The 19154-nt window shown below is 45.4% G+C and overlaps 1 protein-coding gene across 1 annotated transcript in view; it reads left to right on the top strand.

The window, feature by feature from the left end:
• Positions 1–6586, top strand: part of LOC138364735 (uncharacterized) — a 51801-nt gene extending 45215 nt beyond the window's left edge. The window contains exon 3 of the mRNA XM_069324703.1: positions 6532–6586. Coding sequence (XP_069180804.1) covers positions 6532–6586 — 55 coding nt within the window. The remainder of the gene's footprint in view (positions 1–6531) is intronic.
• Positions 6587–19154: the final 12568 nt, after the last annotated feature.

Raw genomic sequence — 19154 nt, 5'->3', positions numbered from 1 at the left:
ATACAAGCCAGACCCATACAAGCCAGACCCATACAAGCCAGACTCGTGCAAGCCAGACCCATACAAGCCAGACCCGTACAAGCCAGACCTATACAAGCCAGACCCATACATGCCAGACCCATACAAGCCAGACTCGTGCAAGCCAGACCCATACAAGCCAGACCCGTACAAGCCAGACCCATACATGCCAGACCCATACAAGCCAGACCCATACAAGCCAGACCCATACAAGGTAGACCCATACAAGCCAGACCCATACAAGCCAGACCCATACAAGGTAGACCCATACATGCCAGACCCATACAAGCCAGACCCATACAAGCCAGACCCATACATGCCAGACCCATACAAGCCAGACCCATACAAGCCAGACCCATACAAGCCAGACCCATACAAGCTAGACCCATACATGCCAGACCCATACATGCCAGACCCATACATGCCAGACCCATACATGCCAGACCCATACAAGCCAGACCCATACAAGCCAGACTCGTGCAAGCCAGACCCATACATGCCAGACCCATACATGCCAGACCCATACAAGCCAGACTCGTGCAAGCCAGACCCATACATGCCAGACCCATACAAGCCAGACTCGTGCAAGCCAGACCCATACATGCCAGACCCATACAAGCCAGACCCATACAAGCCAGACCCATACAAGCCAGACCCATACATGCCAGACCCATACAAGCCAGACTCGTGCAAGCCAGACCCATACATGCCAGACCCATACAAGCCAGACCCATACAAGCCAGACCCATACAAGCCAGACCCATACAAGCCAGACTCGTGCAAGCCAGTCACATGTGCCACTTCGGGTGGTGCGGCGTCCCCCTCCCATACGTCTCACGAGAACAAATAGTTCCAGACCAGAACAACATTGTTCTCTACAGAACTTGTACACCCTGGGAGAGAGGGCGTGTTGGTGGTTGTAAAGTTTGTGGCAGCGATCAGTTGCAGGGGTCACAGTTGCCAGAGTGTTTGATTATGGACACAACAACAAACATTCTGGGAGTTATTGTAACGTGTGTGTCACCTAAAGGTGACTAACGGCAGGTCTAGCTCCCGGGTCCCACGCCTCTGATCCCTGCTTGTGTGTTGGGCAACATGTCGTTAGTGTGTGTGTGTTGCTGTCAACGTAATGTATTGCTTTGGGGAAATTTAAGCACTTCTTTATTGTACTGAAGAGTTATACAAGGCGGTAAATCTTCATTGGGAAAACTGTTTATACAGGTAAATGACCTCATTAATCTCCATATAGAAGAGACCTGCTGACCTGCTGACTGCCTCCACAGGTGTACAAGGTTCGACACCAGTACAAGACGTATTCATGACCATTTAGATACTAAGGTTATCGTATTACTTCTGTATTGGAGGAAAGATTGGGAGAGACGTGGGTATGGTTGAGGGGAGAACGGAAGTATGAGGAGGAAGCGAGAAGCCTTTTCTTTTTCATAGGTAACTATGAGGAGAAAGCACCAAGCCATTACGACTATATAGCACTGGGAAGGGGCCAGGATAAGGATTGGGACGGGGAGAGAAGGAATGGTGCCCAGCCACTTGTGGACGGTCGGGGATTGAACGCCGACCTGCATGAAGCGAGGCCGTCGCTCTACCGTGCAGCCCAAGTGGTTGGGTGCGAGTTAGTGGAAGTGTGTGTGTGTACTCACCTAGTTGTACTCACCTAATTGTGCTTGCGGGGGTTGAGGTCTGGCTTTTTGGTCCCGCCTCTCAACCGTCAATCAACAGGTACACAGGTTCCTGAGCCTACTGGGCTCTATCATATCTACATTTGAAACTGTGTATGGAGTCAGCCTCCACCACATCACTGCCTAATGCATTCCATTTGACTACTACTCTGACACTAAAAAAAAATCTTTCTAACGTCTTTATTGCTCATTTGAGCACTCAATTTCCACCTGTGTGCCCTAGTGCGTGTGCCCCTTGTGTTAAATAGCCTGTCTCTATCTGCCCTATCAATTCCTTTGAGAATCTTGTATGTGGTGATCATATCCCCCCTCTAACTCTTCTGTCTCCCAGTAACTAGTTGAGTACACACATACCCCCCCCCCCCCACACACACACACATCGGTCCTTGCAACAAAACAAACTATCAACACAAACAACTCGACATTAATCCGGGTTTTCTCTAAATAATTACACGTTATAATTTGTCCCCCACACACAATATTGTACACACGGTTCCTAGGCCGCGATACCTAGCTAGTTGCTTCCTAGCAACACGTCCTAGCTGGACGTGGTGCTGTGTAGCATCCCCACAGTAACGCAAGTGATGCTGTTTGTCACGATTCGTATAGAAAAGTATAGGAGGGGGGACATATATGATTATATCCTTCTGCATATACGGTGTTGCTTCCTGGGATTTAGGCTACGGGCTCACCATAGCCCGTGCTACTTGGAGCTTTGTTCCAGGTAGCGAATCTTTAACAACAACAACAACAACAACAACAACATGGGATTAACGTAAAAAATGTACCAGTTGCGTGAGAAGTGGCGATTGCACATCGAGACGTCCATTCAGAAGTCTGCCCATTCAGAACATTAACCATTCAGAAGTCTGCCCATTCAGAACATTAACCATTCAGAAGTCTGCCCATTCAGAACATTAACCATTCAGAAGTCTGTCCATTCAGAACATTGACCATTCAGAAATCTGCCCATTCAGAACGTTGACCATTCATAAGTCTGTTCATTCAGAACGTTGACAATTCAGAAGTCTGCTCCACGACTGGACCCAGAACTAAGAAGACTGACCTAAAGGAATAGACTTGGTGAAACTAAATCGAATCGTGCATAATGAAATGAAAACTTTAAATTAAACAATTAGTTTGCTTAAAAACAGTTCGAAGAGAGATATTTAGAAGCTCAGTTAGTAGTTACCTGGACCTTGCCTGGAGAGGGTTCTAGGAGTCCCCGACCCCAGCCTGAGGCCAGGCTGGGGGTCGAGGAGTTGATAATATTATAAACAAACTCTGGAAACACACACACATACACACACACACACACACACACACACACACACACACACACACACACACGCGCGCGCAAGAGAGAGAGAGAGAGAGAGAGAGAGAGAGAGAGAGAGAGAGAGAGAGAGAGAGAGAGAGAGAGAGAGAGAGAGAGAGAGAGAGAGAGAGACAGACAGACAGACAGACAGACAGACAGACAGACAGACAGACAGACAGACAGAGACAAACAGACATACACAGACAGACGAGAATAAAGAAACTATATGTGTTCATAACTTTCCAACTTTTTCCTAAGTATCCCTTTCCATCTTCAACTCCAAGTCTCATTTACATATAAACAGTCAAGTGAAGCTCTCAGGACTGGCGATATTTTGTAGCGGAAGGGAAAAAGCCAAGACACAGAAAGGTGCCAGGGTCACTCTGGGCCATGCCAGAGTGCCACCCCTGTCATGGCTGGCACAGTGAATGCCAATGTGGCCTAATGGCTCTCTCTACATAGTGGTAGAAGATGTGTGCCAACTATACAGTTATACAAGGACCTCAGCATCGATACTGTCATGAGGACCCCAGCATCTATACTCTCATAGGACCCCAGCATCTATCCTCTCATGAGGACCCCAGCATCTATCCTCTCCTGTGAACCCCAGTATCTATCCTCTCCTGAGGGCCCCAGCATCTATCCTCTCCTGAGGACCACAGCATCTATCCTCTCCTGTGGACCCCAGCATCTATCCGCTCCTGTGGACCACAGCATCTATCCTCTCCTGAGGACCACAGCATCTATTCTCTCCTGTGGACCACAGCATCTATCCTCTCCTGAGGACCACAGCATCTATCCTCTCCTGTGGACCACAGCATCTATCCTCTCCTGTGGACCACAGCATCTATCCTCTCCTGTGGACCCCAGCATCTATCCTCTCCTGTGGACCACATCATCTATCCTCTCCTGTGGACCCCAGCATCTATCCTCTCCTGTGGACCCCAGCATCTATCCTCTCCTGTGGACCCCAGCATCAGTCTCTTGTTTGCAAAGTGTCACCAGACACTCCCTCTACCACAAGAATATGTAAGATTTGTAGAAACACTTTGGCACTCCTCGTTATCCCCTTGTCTGGTGACAGCTGTCTACACCTGCTGAGTATTTGCTCACATGTTTCGTAAATATGTTTCAAACACCCCCCCCCCCACACACATATATGTTCAAATACACTCACGCACACACACATACATACGAGGCGATGTAGATACAACTGCAGTTGACAAAACAGAAAATCTTAAAAAAATAAAAATCGTTATCAACACGAGTGCTTTTCTTTATTTGTTTTATACAAAATAACGTCCAATACCGAGTGACGAAAGAAATGTTTTCAATAAGGAAGTTTGATAAGCGCGTTTTGACCTTTTATAAGCGCGTTTTTGAGCTTTTATAAACGCGTTTTGAGCTTTTATAAACGCGGTTTGAGCTTTTATAAACGCGGTTTGAGCTTTTATGAACGCGGTTTGAGCTTTTATAAACGCGTTTTGAGCTTTTATAAACGCGGCTGGGCTTTTATGAACGCGGTTTGAGCTTTTATAAACGCGTTTTGAGTTTAGATAAACGCGTTTTGAGCTTTTATAAACGCGTTTTTGAGCTTTTTAAACGCATTTTGAGTTTTTATAAACGCGTTCCGAGCTTTTATAAACGCGTTTTGAGCTTTTATAAACGCGTTTTTGAGCTTTTTAAACGCGTTTTGAGTTTTTATAAACGCGTTTTTGAGCTTTTATAAACGCATTTTGAGTTTTTATAAACGCGTTTTGGAGCTTTTTAAACGCGTTTTGAGTTTTTATAAACGTGCATCTGGCGAGAGTGATCACGTACCAAGTCATATCATCAATCAATTCGGGTCACAGGTACACAATGGAAATTTTGTTAATGTCAAAAACCTTCATCTTGTCTCGAGTGATGTCATACATAATCATGATGTCATACATCTTGAGTGTATATGACATCACGAAGTCCTCATTTTGGTTTATTGACGTACTGTGTGTCATGTGGCATATACAACATGCGTGACATATACACGTATAACATACATGTTATATATACGTATGACATGTTGTACATTATATCTGTTGGACATCAATTCTGCTCCCTGTGTTTCCTATCCTCCCCTTCTCCTAGCCGGTGCAGCCAGCCAGGAGAATCATAAAAACACAGTTAGGAGAATATTAAAACACCTAGGCCTCAAGAGGTTGTTTCACAACTCTCAAAACTCTTGTTGCACAGCCCGAAACCTGTAGCAGAGAGAGAGAGAGAACAGCGTGCATAATATAGCAACATGTCCTCTGACAAAGAACGTCGCTTTTCGCTCGTATGCGTTACATAAGGCCAAAAATTGACGCAGTACAAAATGAAAGTGGCTGATGTAAATGACGTACTGTCCCGTTTTCTGTTGTGGGTAAACAGCCCCTACCCTCCCCTTGTCGGAAAATCCGACACCATTTAATAATATCATACAGGCAGATAATATTGCTGCATTGTATAAACAAGTTAACCCAGAGAAAATGTAACTTGTAGTGGAATTTTCCGCCTATAGAAAACGGGATATCATTACCACATATTATTATAAATTCACCACCTATTATGGTGGGAATTATTCTTAAATACATTAGTCTTTGGACTTTACCATCATAAAACATCTCATATAAATTAACTTAATTATCAATATTAAAATAGAGTAAATGTGACCCTTCTATCACTGTCATCTGGACAATGTTCGCCAGTAGCGTCAGTGAGGAGGGAGTGGTCAGCCATTGTTATTGTTAAGACCAGAGTCGTTGGAGCGAGTAACAGCTCCTATTTATTCTCTTGGACGAAGTGTTACGGAAGATCAGAGTAGTGATCTGCCATCATCAACACGCTATCATCAATCTCAAGGGAAGTGTCTTTCCGCAACCCGTTTATCTAATCATTTTTGGCCATTAATGTCAGTAGATAGGGCGTACCGGTTAGAACACGAATGATCGACTCAAAAAAGGTAATTAAGCCTAGGTCTTTATGGTTCCTTGTACAGTGTTTTCTCTGATATAGCTGTCATATATTAGGATTCTGGCTTTACAGCTAGCGCCCTTTTGACAGGTCAAGACGAGGAAGCATGGTTTGTGCATCAGTTACTAGGTGATGGAAGCTACCTCAAAGAGGATAATTTGGTGTCTACATCTTAGTTATATCTGGTGGACTAAGGCCTGCTGTACAATGAGATAAGGAACCTCTTCAATGTTTAACAATATATGTAGTTTAATACTGTAGTTTGATTGGCTGCATATATAAATTCAATATAAACCCCCTAATGTGCAGTGGATCGATTTGGGAGATTATTGCAGATATAGAGTCCACTTATCATCATACAAATTGCTATCGAAATATATAAATTAACGTAAATATTAATTCTATATAAATTCATAAAAATTAAATAAATATAAATCTCACAGGTCGGTTCCCACCCCCCCAATGTGTAACATGTGTAACACCTAATGCTACACATTCTCCTCATAGAAATAACCGCATGCATGGCGATGCTCACTTCTCCTCTCAACTTCTTATTAACTAAATCATAAAAAAAATCAATATACATTTTCGTTTTCCTATGATTTAAAATAATTTTAAGCCATTTCTCACTTTCCTTTTCAAGGGTGCTGAAAAATATATATATATATATATATATATATATATATATATATATATATATATATATATATTTATATATATAGAAATTCTACCTGCCCACTTACATCAGCTGGCAGGTGTACATGATCCCTTTTTTTACACGCTGTGCCACAGAGTGGGTCTCTCGTGCAGACCCATCACCACAACCACCATCCCCAAAAGCCCACAAGCAATCCAGCTGGGATAGCCCCATTGTAGACCAAGTTGCTGCAGAGTGCCTGGGTGCTGCAACAACACAACACGACATTGCTCGCCTCACAGCAGTAGCAGCACCACATGCAGGGGATTTCCTGTTAGCAACCCCAATGTCGGCAACTGGCACGCGTCTCACACCACACGCTCTTCGAATTGCTGTGGCCCTCCGCCTTGCTGCCCCAATCCACACCAGATATAGGTGTATTTGCGGCGAGGTGGTGGCTGACAGGTACGGCCACCATGGCCTACTCTGCCAAAGCACAGGGGGATGGCACTCGTGGCACAGTGAAGTTAACGACATCATCAAGAGGAGCTTCACTACAGCTGGATGCCCAGCTGAAAGAGAGCCCCGTTACCTAACGCCCCGTAACTCTGATGCTCTTATTGGTCGCCCGGATGGTATCACAGTGAACCCCTGGAAGAATGGCAAGCAGTTGGTATGGAACTACACGTGCGTATCAACCCTGGCTACCACCTACATTAACCTCAGTGCTGCACAACCAGGTGGCGCTGCCACCCACAGGGAAGCAGCCAAATCCCGTAAGTATAGAGAACTGGATCACCATTACAATTTTGTCCCCATTGCTTCAGAGACACTCGGCGCCTGGGGTAAAAGTGCTACCAGTTTTTTGAAGGAATTAGGTTCTAGGCTCATTGAAACAACAAGGGACCCAAGAGCTGCAAGCTTTCTTTTCCAGGGCCTCAGTGTGGCGATACAGAGGGGAAATGCGCACTGCATCCAGGGTTCCTGCCCGCCATCTGAGGAGCTGGAGGAACTCGACAACCTATGATAACCATCTTTGTAACCCATATGTAACTCCTTTTTTGTAACAAAGTTCAAATAAAGTAAATATATATGTGTACATACAAAAGAATGGGGGTGGCAGGAGAAGATAATATTAGTGTTCAGTAAGAAACCACAAGGTCTCCTCTGAAAACTTTTTATTTTCTTCTCCGAGGCTATGGGTCCCCACATTGGCACCAGAGGTGGTACCCAAATATATATATATATATATTATATATATATATATATATATATATATATATATATATATATATATATATATATATATATATATATATATATATATATATATATATATATATATATGTCGTACCTAGTAGCCAGAACGCACTTGTCAGCCTACTATGCAAGGCCCGATTTGCCTAATAAGCCAAGTTTTCATGAATTAATTGTTTTTCGACTACCTAACCTACCTAACCTAACCTAACCTAACTTTTTCTGCTACCTAACCTAACCTAACCTATAAAGATAGGTTAGGTTAGGTTCGGTCATATATCTACGTTAATTTTAACTCCAATAAAAAAAATTGTCCTCATACATAATGAAATGGGTAGCTTTATCATGTCATAAGAAAAAAATTAGAGAAAAAATATTAATTCAGGAAAACTTGGCTTATTAGGCAAATTGGGCCTTACATAGTAGGCTGAGAAGTGAGTTCTGGCTACTAGGTACGACATATATATATACATATATATATATATATATATATATATATATATATATATATATATATATATATATATATATATATATATGTGAACAAGCCTGAATGGTCCCCAGGACTATATGCGACTGAAAACTCGCATATATATATATTATATATGTATATATGTATATATATATATATATATATATATATATATATATATATATATATATATATATATATATATATATATTTATTGTGATGGAAAAAAGAAGTGTAGGTGTTCGGCAGTCCTCCCAATGGCTGGTGTCAATGCCTATCACATTTAAAAAAAAAAAAGATGACTGCATAGCTGTTGTGTCCTGTGGCAAAGTAAGGCAAAACAAGCAAAACAAATAGTATGAACAATGAAACTTTAATTAAATTGAAAACAAATTATGAATAAGACAATTCCTTGGCTATGTACAATGCAAACTCAAAAGATGATAAATTAAAAAAAATAACAAAATAATATAGTGGTGACGTTACTCTAAAATGGATAAAGACAAAATGAAATTAACAGGTGCTGAGAATAAAGCGCTGGCTGTGAACATCCACTAATAGAAAGAGTGTATATCAGATGGTTGTTTCAGCTTGAGAGCACAGGATATTCTGACTCCAATGGCTGGTGCAGGCCCAGACATCGGCTAGGTAGATGGCGCAGAGGTGCAGAAGTGCAGTGGTGCAGACGTCGATTCACGAATCAGAAGCTGGCAGGCTGGAAATGCTAGTTTGGTGATCGGCGACGATGGAGGGGAGAGGTGGAGAGCGAATGTATGATACGTTTGCGCCTGGCAAAACGTATTTGACTAAATATGTACTACACTTGCTTGTAGTATCTAGATGTTGTAGATGTACTGAAGTAACATGACGATAGGAAAGAGCTGGCCAAATATCTCTTGAAGGAGATTATCGTAACAGCTCTCTCCCGAAGCCTGCTCTTACGGGTTAAGTTACTTCAGTAGCTGGTGTAGAGGTAGGAGTATTTGTCTCTACCTCGTAGACCCTGGAGAGGGCGTCGGCTATGATGTTGTCCGAACCTGTGATGTAGAAGATCTCCAGATTAAAATTTTGCAAGTACAGTGCCCCGCGTAGAAGACGTTGATTGGTGAATTGGGCCTGTTGTAGGAACCGCAGGGGATTGTGGTCCGAGTAGATGGCAATAGACCGATTCCCCTGTAGGTAAGGTTCGAAATGTTGCAGATTCAGGACGATGGAGAGGAGTTCCCTTTCGATAGTGCTGTAGTTCTTCTGGTGAGGCTTCAACTTGTGAGGCTATGGTAGCTGACAGGAAGAACCTCCTCGCCTCGCTGTTGTAGTAGGACGCCCCCGATGCCGGTACCACTGGCGTCGACCTTGATGATGAAGGGCTTCGTGATATCTGGAGAGGCGAGAATGGGACCAGAACATAGCAAAGGAGCACTATTATAGTCTTGTAAATTTTTAGGAAGATCATTATGGATTTCAAAGTTGGAAGGCACTGACTCAGAGTCAGAGCTTTCCGGAGGAGAAGCAGGAAAGGTCTCACTGTGGAGGTATGGATCTTTGAAAGTGGAGAGTGACATTAACACAGTGGGGGAAATACCTTTATACTCCTTGAGTATATTGACGTGGCACAACTGGGTCCTCCGCCGCCTATCTGGAGTCTCAAGAACGTAGTTGTTGTTGTTGTTTCTGCACTCCTTGATGCGGTAAGGTCCTGAAAACTTATTTTGCAATGGAGAGCCTGGGATAGGAAAATATGCCAACACGAAGTCTCCTGGTTTAAATTTCCTGATTTTGCTTATTTGGTCAAAATGAGTCTTCATCCTCTCTTGAGCTTTCAATAGATTGTCATTAGCAAATTTACGTACTCTCTCTAGAATGTGCTTTAAGTTTTGAAGAAACTGGGGCACATGCTGAGGGTCACTGAAGGTGACATTACGTAGAGAGTTTTTAAAAGCTTTGAGAGGAGTACGGCACTTACGTCCGTGGAGCATCTCATACGGAGATACTCCAAGAGACTCATTTGGGAGACTTCTGAAAATACACATGATGATGTCAAGTTGTTTATCCCAGTCTTTCATGGTTTCATTGCAATATTTCTTTAGGAGTGATTTAATCGTTTGGTGACTACGTTCAAGAGAACCCTGTGAAGCAGGATGATAGGGGCTGGACAATACCTGAGTGATGCTGAATTCTTCTTGTTGAAGAGATTACTGGTGAAGTTGGTGCCACAGTCACTTTGAACCTCCCGTGGAAATCCGTATTGGGTAAAGATCTTCAATAGTGTAGAGTTGCCCATAGAGTAGTGTACAGTTCATAGTAGTACATAGTGTACAGAGCACTACATAGAGTAGTGTACAGTTGCCCTCAAGCTAGAGGAGGAGCAGGCAGGATGTATCCGTCCTCCTGTTTGACATAGACCTAGGCCTAAGGTCTAGTCTTCAGTGCGCCAAATAGGTCAGCTACAGCGTTACTAAGTGTGCACCGTCCCTCCTACCAACTGTGGTAGGCCCTGGATGTGTGGATTGGCCAGAAATTAAGGCAGTAATTGTTAATGTGACAATACCGAGGCCTGCTGAAGGGAGAGTCGTGAGGTAGGTGGCCACCCCATGGTATCTGGAGCCTCAGGCACCACGCGCGTGAAAAACAGTCTTTGTGCCCTCCCTACCCAAGGTCGCGGTTTGTGTGTGCGACTAGTGCGTTTACACAAGAGACTGCCAGGACACCCCATATAGTGCCCCTACACTACGTGTAGGTGTAAACCTTGTGCCTTATAGGTGTCTATATGTACATGTGTGTGTAGGGCAGAGTGCAGTGTTGAAGACATACCACCCAACAACACATGAAGTGGGCCGCAGCAAATAGATGGTTGACACGAGGAGTAAGACTTTGAGACAAGTGACCATGGCTGGTGTGCTCGGAAACCATAACGCCCTCCCCCCCCTCCGGCGGGGGCTCTTGTCCCCGCCGGGGCCCCCTGGGTGCTGGTCCCCACCCAGGGCCCTCCGGTGACGATCCCAACCCGGGGGCCCTCCAACAATACTGGTACAGGTGACTCTACAACAGGGGATGATGGTTTCTGCCCAGTCCAAGGCAGAAACAGCAGGAACCGGGAAAGGTTACAGCAACAGGGTGAGCAGCAACAGCAGCAGCAACCTCAACAACAACAACAAGGACAAGATGAAGACAGTGAGTGGCACACCCTAATTTGTTACGAACCCGGATCCAGCGTCCGAGCACGGAGCAGTAACGACCACGCCATCTGTTGGCCAGCTCCCGAAACCCCCGCCAAACGGACGACGACACCTGGTGAGGACAAGGTGTACCAGCCACAAGGGCCAGTTTCCAGTCCTGTGCAGCTCACAACACAGCCGCTCCTGACCTCTGGTGAGGTGGTGCTCCGACGACAGCGCCATCTATGGACTGGATACGTCAGGTGTTTGTGCCCGAGCCAGTAAGTGAGGTGTTTTAGTGTCCCAGTTATTGATGACGTGTCTGCTTACAGAGCCGACCTGGGACTGCTGTGATGGAAGTGGAGTCAGTCTACCCGAGGCAGCCAGTCTCCATACCTTGAACCTTGCTGCAGCTGTTGTGAAGTCGTCCCCCCGGAAGAACACTGTGGTGTGTTAGCCTGCCAGTGGAGTGGCAGTAAAAGGATTTACCCGGGACCGACTGTTGGAGACGATCATCCACAGGGGTACTGAAGACAGGAGAGTGATTTGTGGTGTCACACGAGGCTCCTGTCTAGGGCGTTCCCCTTTTATCGTTCGTGGAGTGGCCGTACCAGCCTTGTTGGCTCAGAACCTGCCAGCAGACCAGCTGGACGAGTGGTTGACGGCCTCCACGGCGGTGCCCCCAGTGGACATGTGTTTTGGCTGACCTGTGGCCAGGGTAGGCTCAGCTTCTTTGAAGAATTCGTTGTGTGGCCACGAAGAAAGCACCAAGGACTCAGCGCCTAGCTTCTGGATCCAGAGTCCTCAGCAGAAGACTACATTGTGAAGAATCCCCTTGTCAAGTGTTAATATCCCTCCCCCTTGTGCACTCTTTTATTTTATATATTTAATCGGAGATGGTGAAAATTATAATATTAAGTTCTTAGCTTTCTTTCCCTACCCCCTTTAAGTTACTTGCGTCACGGATCTCATCCCTTGATAGCCACTACTGGCTTGGGAACGGATATATATATCTGACTCTAACAACATCAGAGTGAGAACCCCGTTGCGTCCCGAGAGGGTCGTAACATAATTTTTTCCTGCAATGGGATTGACAGCACCAGAGAAGTTCAGATGGATTGTTGAGGCCGCCCACTCCCACAGAGGAAAGTATCGCATAGAGACCAAGTGTATAGGTGGCAATGTTAGTGCACGGGTGCAGGGGCACAGTGCCCTGAAGTACTTCACAGAGACCAGTCTCAAGTATCAAGGTAAGGATGTTAAATTGTTGGAAGCAAACCCACAGACAAGACAAACTAAAATTATAATTAAGAACTATAGAATTCATGTTGACGTGGAATTTCTCAAGGACTATGAACAGATTGTTTGGGTCGAGCGCAACACTGGACCAGGGGGGCTGGCCAAAAATCAAGAAATTGCTATGTGGAAGGGAGACCTGCCCTCAGTCATTAAAATACCAGGCATGAGGGAGTGCAAAGTGGAGAGGTATATTGGCAGCCCGTCCTTATGTGGCAACTGTCAACGGTGGGATCACAGAACGTGGCAATGTGATCGCCCAATTAGGTGTGGGTGTTACAGTGGCTCTCACGACACCAAGCAGTGCCTAGCTAAGCTTGCAGCGGGTAGGGGTGGCGGGGTAACACCTATATGTGTCAACTGCAAGCAGCCCCATCAATCATGCCTGGAACAGGTATTGCAGCAAGAGGCATTACTGGCAGGGCTTGAGAAGGACGCCGACGCAGACAGCAGGTGGACCAGTGAACAGGGGCGGGAATGGCTCCGTGAACAGTACCACAGTAAGCCAGGGTCCAGCCTCCAGTAGGCAGACAAGCCAGGATCTAGCTTACAGTAGGCAGACAGCCTGGGGTAGTGGTGGAGTGACCCACCACCATCCCGCACACGCCCAACCAGACCCCATTCCTCTCACAAACCCACGTACCTCTACCCCACTCACTAACCCCAACCCTATCTCCCTCACTAACCCCAATCCTACCCCACCCAACAACCCCATTCCTGCCTCATCACCCATACCCCCTAACACCTCCCAGTCAACCAGCTCTTCCGCCTCTCAGGCGACCCTCCCTTCCTCCCCACCTACCACTCCCCCTCCTCACTCACCAGCCAACACCTCACTGGGTCCAGATGAAACAATGCCGCCCGATATGGAAGCAATGATTACCCACGTGATAAACAATCACCCACTCATGCAAGAACTAATGAGCAAGCAAAATAAACTTGAGATTGCCCTACGTACAACCAAGAAGACCCAGGAGGATATACTTCAAATTCTGCAGGGCCTGAACTTGTCTCAGGCGAGTTCAGCAGGTTGCAACTTGGTGCGTGAGGATGCAACACGAGCCACGGCACACAGCAGCAGATTCAGTGCTATCGCTGCCCCAGTGAACACATCTACACCAGTGAACGCAACACCTCTAGTGAACATCTCAACACCAGTGAACACACCACCACCAGTGAACACAACACCACCAGTGAACACAACACCACCAGTGAACACAACACCACCAGTGAACACAACACCACCAGTGAACACACCACCACCAGTGAACACAACACCACCAACACCACCACCAGTGAACACAACACCACCAGTGAACACAACACCACCAGTGAACACAACACCACCAGTGAACACAACACCACCAGTGAACACAACACCACCAGTGAACACACCACCACCAGTGAACACAACACCACCAGTGAACACAACACCACCAGTGAACACAACACCACCAGTGAACACAACACCACCAGTGAACACAACACCACCAACGAACACAACACCACCAACACCACCACCAGTGAACACAACGACACTAGTGTACACACCACCATTGACCACTGGCACCCATACAAACAGTACCACCAGCAAATGACGGTGGTGCAACACCACATACAACACCACCAGTGCACACACTCTCACCAGCAACAACACCGCACACAGCACATCTGATGACCAACACCTCCACGATGGATAACCACGGTGAAGAAAGTATCACTATCCTACAATGGAACTGCAATGGCGTTCGCAATAAAATTAATGACATCATACAATACGCTCGTGAACACCAAACTGACGTCATAGTGCTACAGGAGACGCTGGTAGGTGATGACTTCAACCCAAGGTTCAGCGGTTATCGCAAGTTCTCCCTGTCCACTGGGGAAAGAAAACGGGGTCTCATCACTTTTGTAAATAACAACATTCCCGCACAGATTATGGATAACCTGCACATGGGGGATGAGTTTGAATCACTGGGAGTAACCCTTTACTTAAACAATAATGCCCTACATATAATCAACCTATATGTGCCACAGAGTAAACTTGATCATTGCCTGAATTTGTTAATGAAGAACCTACCCTGCTGGTCGGTGACCTTAATGCCAGACACCCACACTTTGGTGCCAACTGTCATCAGCCCAATGTCAATGGACGGAAACTGTCACTCTTTGTCAGGGGAAGTGAAAGCCTTAGAGTCCTGGGTGATGAACAGCCAACTCACCTCAGAGGAGGAAGATTGGACTATGCTCTCCTGCTGAATGCATAGGACACGGATGCCAGTACTAACACATTGTACACAGTTTATGTAGTGACCATTGGGCACTGATTACCACCGTCGACATGAGCAAGAGAAGGAAAGAGACGAATAAAAGAAAAAGGTTATCACTCGGACCAGATATGAGGCCGCACTTCATAAACAGGATGAGTGACTGGTTCACGGAATACCAAATCCCAGAAGACATTGACACATTTGTTGATGACCTTAATCACCAAATTGAGAGCTGTCTAAGAGTTCTGCGCCGTACGCCTGGGCGAAGTAACCCTCAGAGGAAGAAAATAAAAAGGTATGAGAATGATTACATAAAGATGCTTAACGCAAATAAATGTGCGAGACATGAGTAGAGAGTACCGAAGACATCCCACTGAAAGTAACCAAGAGTTGTTTAAAACTGTGTGTCATGTAGCCAGGGAAGAGAAGATTAAAGAGCGGGAAAGACAATGGCTTGAGTTCACTAGCTCTATTGGACGGGAAACATCTGGAAGACAAGTGTGGGCAAAAATTCAGATAGCTAAGGGGGGCAGAGCCCGGCCTGCGGCTCACAAAGACCCCCAGGGTAAGGCTGAAGAACTAATTCACAAGTGGAATGATGCAGCAGCATCCTCCTCCCTCACTGCAGAAATCAGCAGGGCACAGCTCCTGCGACATGATGACAGAAGGATTAGGATAACAAGAGCACTGTCTAGTGATGACGAATATGGGGAACCAATCACAGCCCAAGAAGTAAGGGGCGCTATGAAAAAGGGTAAAAGTACAGCACCTGGTGAAGATGGCATCGCCTACGACATACTCAGTGCCCTGTGTGAAGTGTCTGGGAATGCACTACTCCACCTGTTTAACAAGTCATTCCTAAGTGGAGTGTTGCCCACACAATGGAAACACGCAATAATTGTTCCCATATCGAAGCCCAATGACCCTGGTAATTACAGACCTATCAGTCTCGTGTCATGCACTTGCAAGATGCTTGAAAGGATCATCCTAAACCGACTGTTGCACAAAATAGGCAGGTTAGGGGAGGGGGTCAATGGATTTGTTAAAGGACGGAGCACAGCAAATTGTATAGTTAATTACTTGGCTAATGACACGGCTAGGTACTCTGTATTTGTTGACATCAAAGGAGCCTTCGACAAAGCACAAGGGATTGCGATCCTGGACGAGCTTGCATGCATAGGTGTCAAGGGGAGACTCATGAAATGGGTTGAAGACTACCTCACAGGAAGGAAAGCCAAGGTTTGCTTCAATGGAACAGTCTCCCGAACAATGAATATGGAACTCGGGACCCCCCAAGGCGGAGTCTTAAGCCCTACACTATTCATTGTGCTTATGAACGCCATTGCAAATATTGATTTTTCGGAAGGAACACAACAAGTGGGATATGCAGATGATGTCCTAATACAAGCTCCCACCTTGGGAAAAATTGAACAGTACATTGAACTCCTTGGAAGGAAATGTATTGAACTCGGTTTCACACTCTCCACAAACAAGACGAAGGCATACTCTCATCACAAGTGGAGAGCAAATGAAGAACTGCAAATTAATTGTGTAACACTTGAATGGGTTGACCACTATCGGTATCTTGGCGTCACTGTCGGCTCCAACAAGGGGAAGAAAGAGGAGCTCAATCAACTCATAGGAACATGCAAAAGTCGGGGCACTGAAAGCTATGACATGGAATGGACATGGAGCCTCTATTGCCGTGCTTAAAATGATGTACACAGCCTATGTGCGCTCCGTCAAAGATTATGCCGCACCAGTTCTGTGCACCTACTCCCAAAGCGATATGAAAAGGCTTGAAAGCATTCAAAATGAAGTCATGACAATCATTCTTGGAGTTCCAAGAACTGCCAAAACGTCTAATCTACGAGAGGAGTTGTCCCTTCCCAGTGTTAAAAGCAGAATTAAGGAGCTGAATGCTAAGCTTGCAATTAGGATAGCCAGAGATCCCCATTACAATGATATTGCTAAGAAAAAACTGAGCTCTGTGCTACTTTCAGGGGGAAACAAGAGAAGCAAAAAATGGCATCACAGATCAGTCTGCTACCTCGAAGAGCTTCACCTGCTTGAGCAAGCCCGTGAGCTCCTGCCTGTAGAGAGGTTACCTCTCTGGAAGGATGACTCATGCAAGATCATCATCAATGAAATGGCAATGAAAAAATCCAACATGTTACCACAAGAAATGAAGCACAAGTATCTCGAGGAAATTTATAAAGAAGCCGGAGATGAACTAGATCAAATATACACTGACGGGTCATCTAATTCTGACAATGGAAGGGCTGGTGCAGCATACACGGTAATCAAGGATAATACTTTCCAACGCAGAAATGAAGAAAAAGCACGTATTGAGAACTATGCCTCTTCAACGCAAGCAGAGCTAACTGCCATTGTTATGGCGTTAAGGTTTCTTGAACGGAACACTAATGGTGCAGTGATTTGCACCGATTCAAAGGCAGCACTGCAAAGCCTAAGTAAAAATCGAGCAGAAAATCTTACAAATAGTCGCTGAAATTAAGAGAGCTGTGAGAGTACTTACCAATCAGGGAAGAGGCATCAAGTTTCTGTGGATCCCCTCCCATGTTGGAATATGTGGAAATGAACGAGCAGATGTGCTGGCTGCTGAAGGAGACCATATTGAATACTTCATACCCAAGACTCTACTACAAATTAGAGGTATTGTCAGGCAACATCACCGTGACAAGGTAACTGAGGAAAGGAGGATAGAAGCACAAACCAGTGAATCTGTACGATGATGGTACAACATGGTTGCAGCTGGCAATCCCAATCATTATGGCCGAAAAGGAGGAGGACGAGGGAGAGAGTCAGTAATAGCGAGAATCCGTCTTGGATACAGATATCCATGGAGATATGGAATGGAAAACAACAGTTGATCAGCGAAGTTGCAGAATCTGTGGTGAGAGTGATGGACACCGCCTTGACCACTATCTACGTGAATGTGAACACCTGAGAGACATCAGAAGTATGTGTACAATAATAAACCACACATTGTTTGAGTTAGGAAAACACTATTTGTCAAATATTAATACTGTTCTTAAAAGATTTCCCCATTTTCCACCCGCAAGATAACGTAAGCTTTTAAGGGTTGATAGATGTTAATCTTCTTGTTTGAGGAGCTGTTCACTTGAGACAGTTAAGTAAATCCCAGCTGTGTCTGGGTACAAGTGACAGGATGAACAACCCAGTAGGTTTTCTTCCTATTGGGGAGTGTTGTACATGCTGGTATGGCGGTATGTCCACTCACAAGATGAGTGGCGCTGCCCAATAAACTCGCCCCTCGGGGCAAAATTTAAAAAATTTAAATTTAATCTTCAATAGTTGTTTTACCACCGTAGCAGCCGTAATGTTCTTTACAGGAACTGCTATGGGGAATCTGGTGGTTGGACACAGGATGGTTAGTATATTAGCGTTGCCAGAACTGGTCCGGGGTAAAGGACCAACACAGTCTATGATGAGTCTGTGGAAAGGTTCCGCAGGCACCAGGATGGGAATTAACGGAGCCTTGGGAATTGGGATGTTAGGTTTCCCTGTCATCTGACATATATGACACTGTTGCACGTAACTTTTGACGTCTTTAACCATACCTGGCCAGTAGCAGTCTTGCCTGATTCCGTGAGAGGTTTTGTAAAACCATAGTGTGAAAGTGTTCCATGGGCCAGGTGTAGAATATCGGGCCGTAGGCTGGTGGGAACCACTAGTTGTTCGACATTTGCCAAATCGTCATCCTCCGTCAGCTTACTGGGTCTGTACCTGCGGTAGAGCAACTGATTCTCTAGGAAGAACCCAGGGATACTGTCAGGTTAAGTCTCAGCCTGGAAGAATAATGGTGTTAATGAAGGATCCTCCCTCTGTAACTTACCGAACTCCAACATAGTAAGATTCTGTGGTAGGTTCTGATGGTCTTGAGGGACAGCGGTTGCAGTAGAGTCAGCTGGTTGCAGGCGTGCAGCTTGTGCACGGTGGTCACCAAAACCGGAGGAGAAACTTCATCACTTTCTTGAACCTATGCTGGAACATACTTT

This window comes from Procambarus clarkii, chromosome 14 (assembly GCF_040958095.1).
Source record: "Procambarus clarkii isolate CNS0578487 chromosome 14, FALCON_Pclarkii_2.0, whole genome shotgun sequence".
In the NCBI taxonomy this organism is placed as follows: Eukaryota; Metazoa; Arthropoda; class Malacostraca; order Decapoda; family Cambaridae; genus Procambarus; species Procambarus clarkii.
Note: the sequence above shows the minus strand (reverse complement) of the source record. Positions and strands in the feature narration are given on the sequence as shown.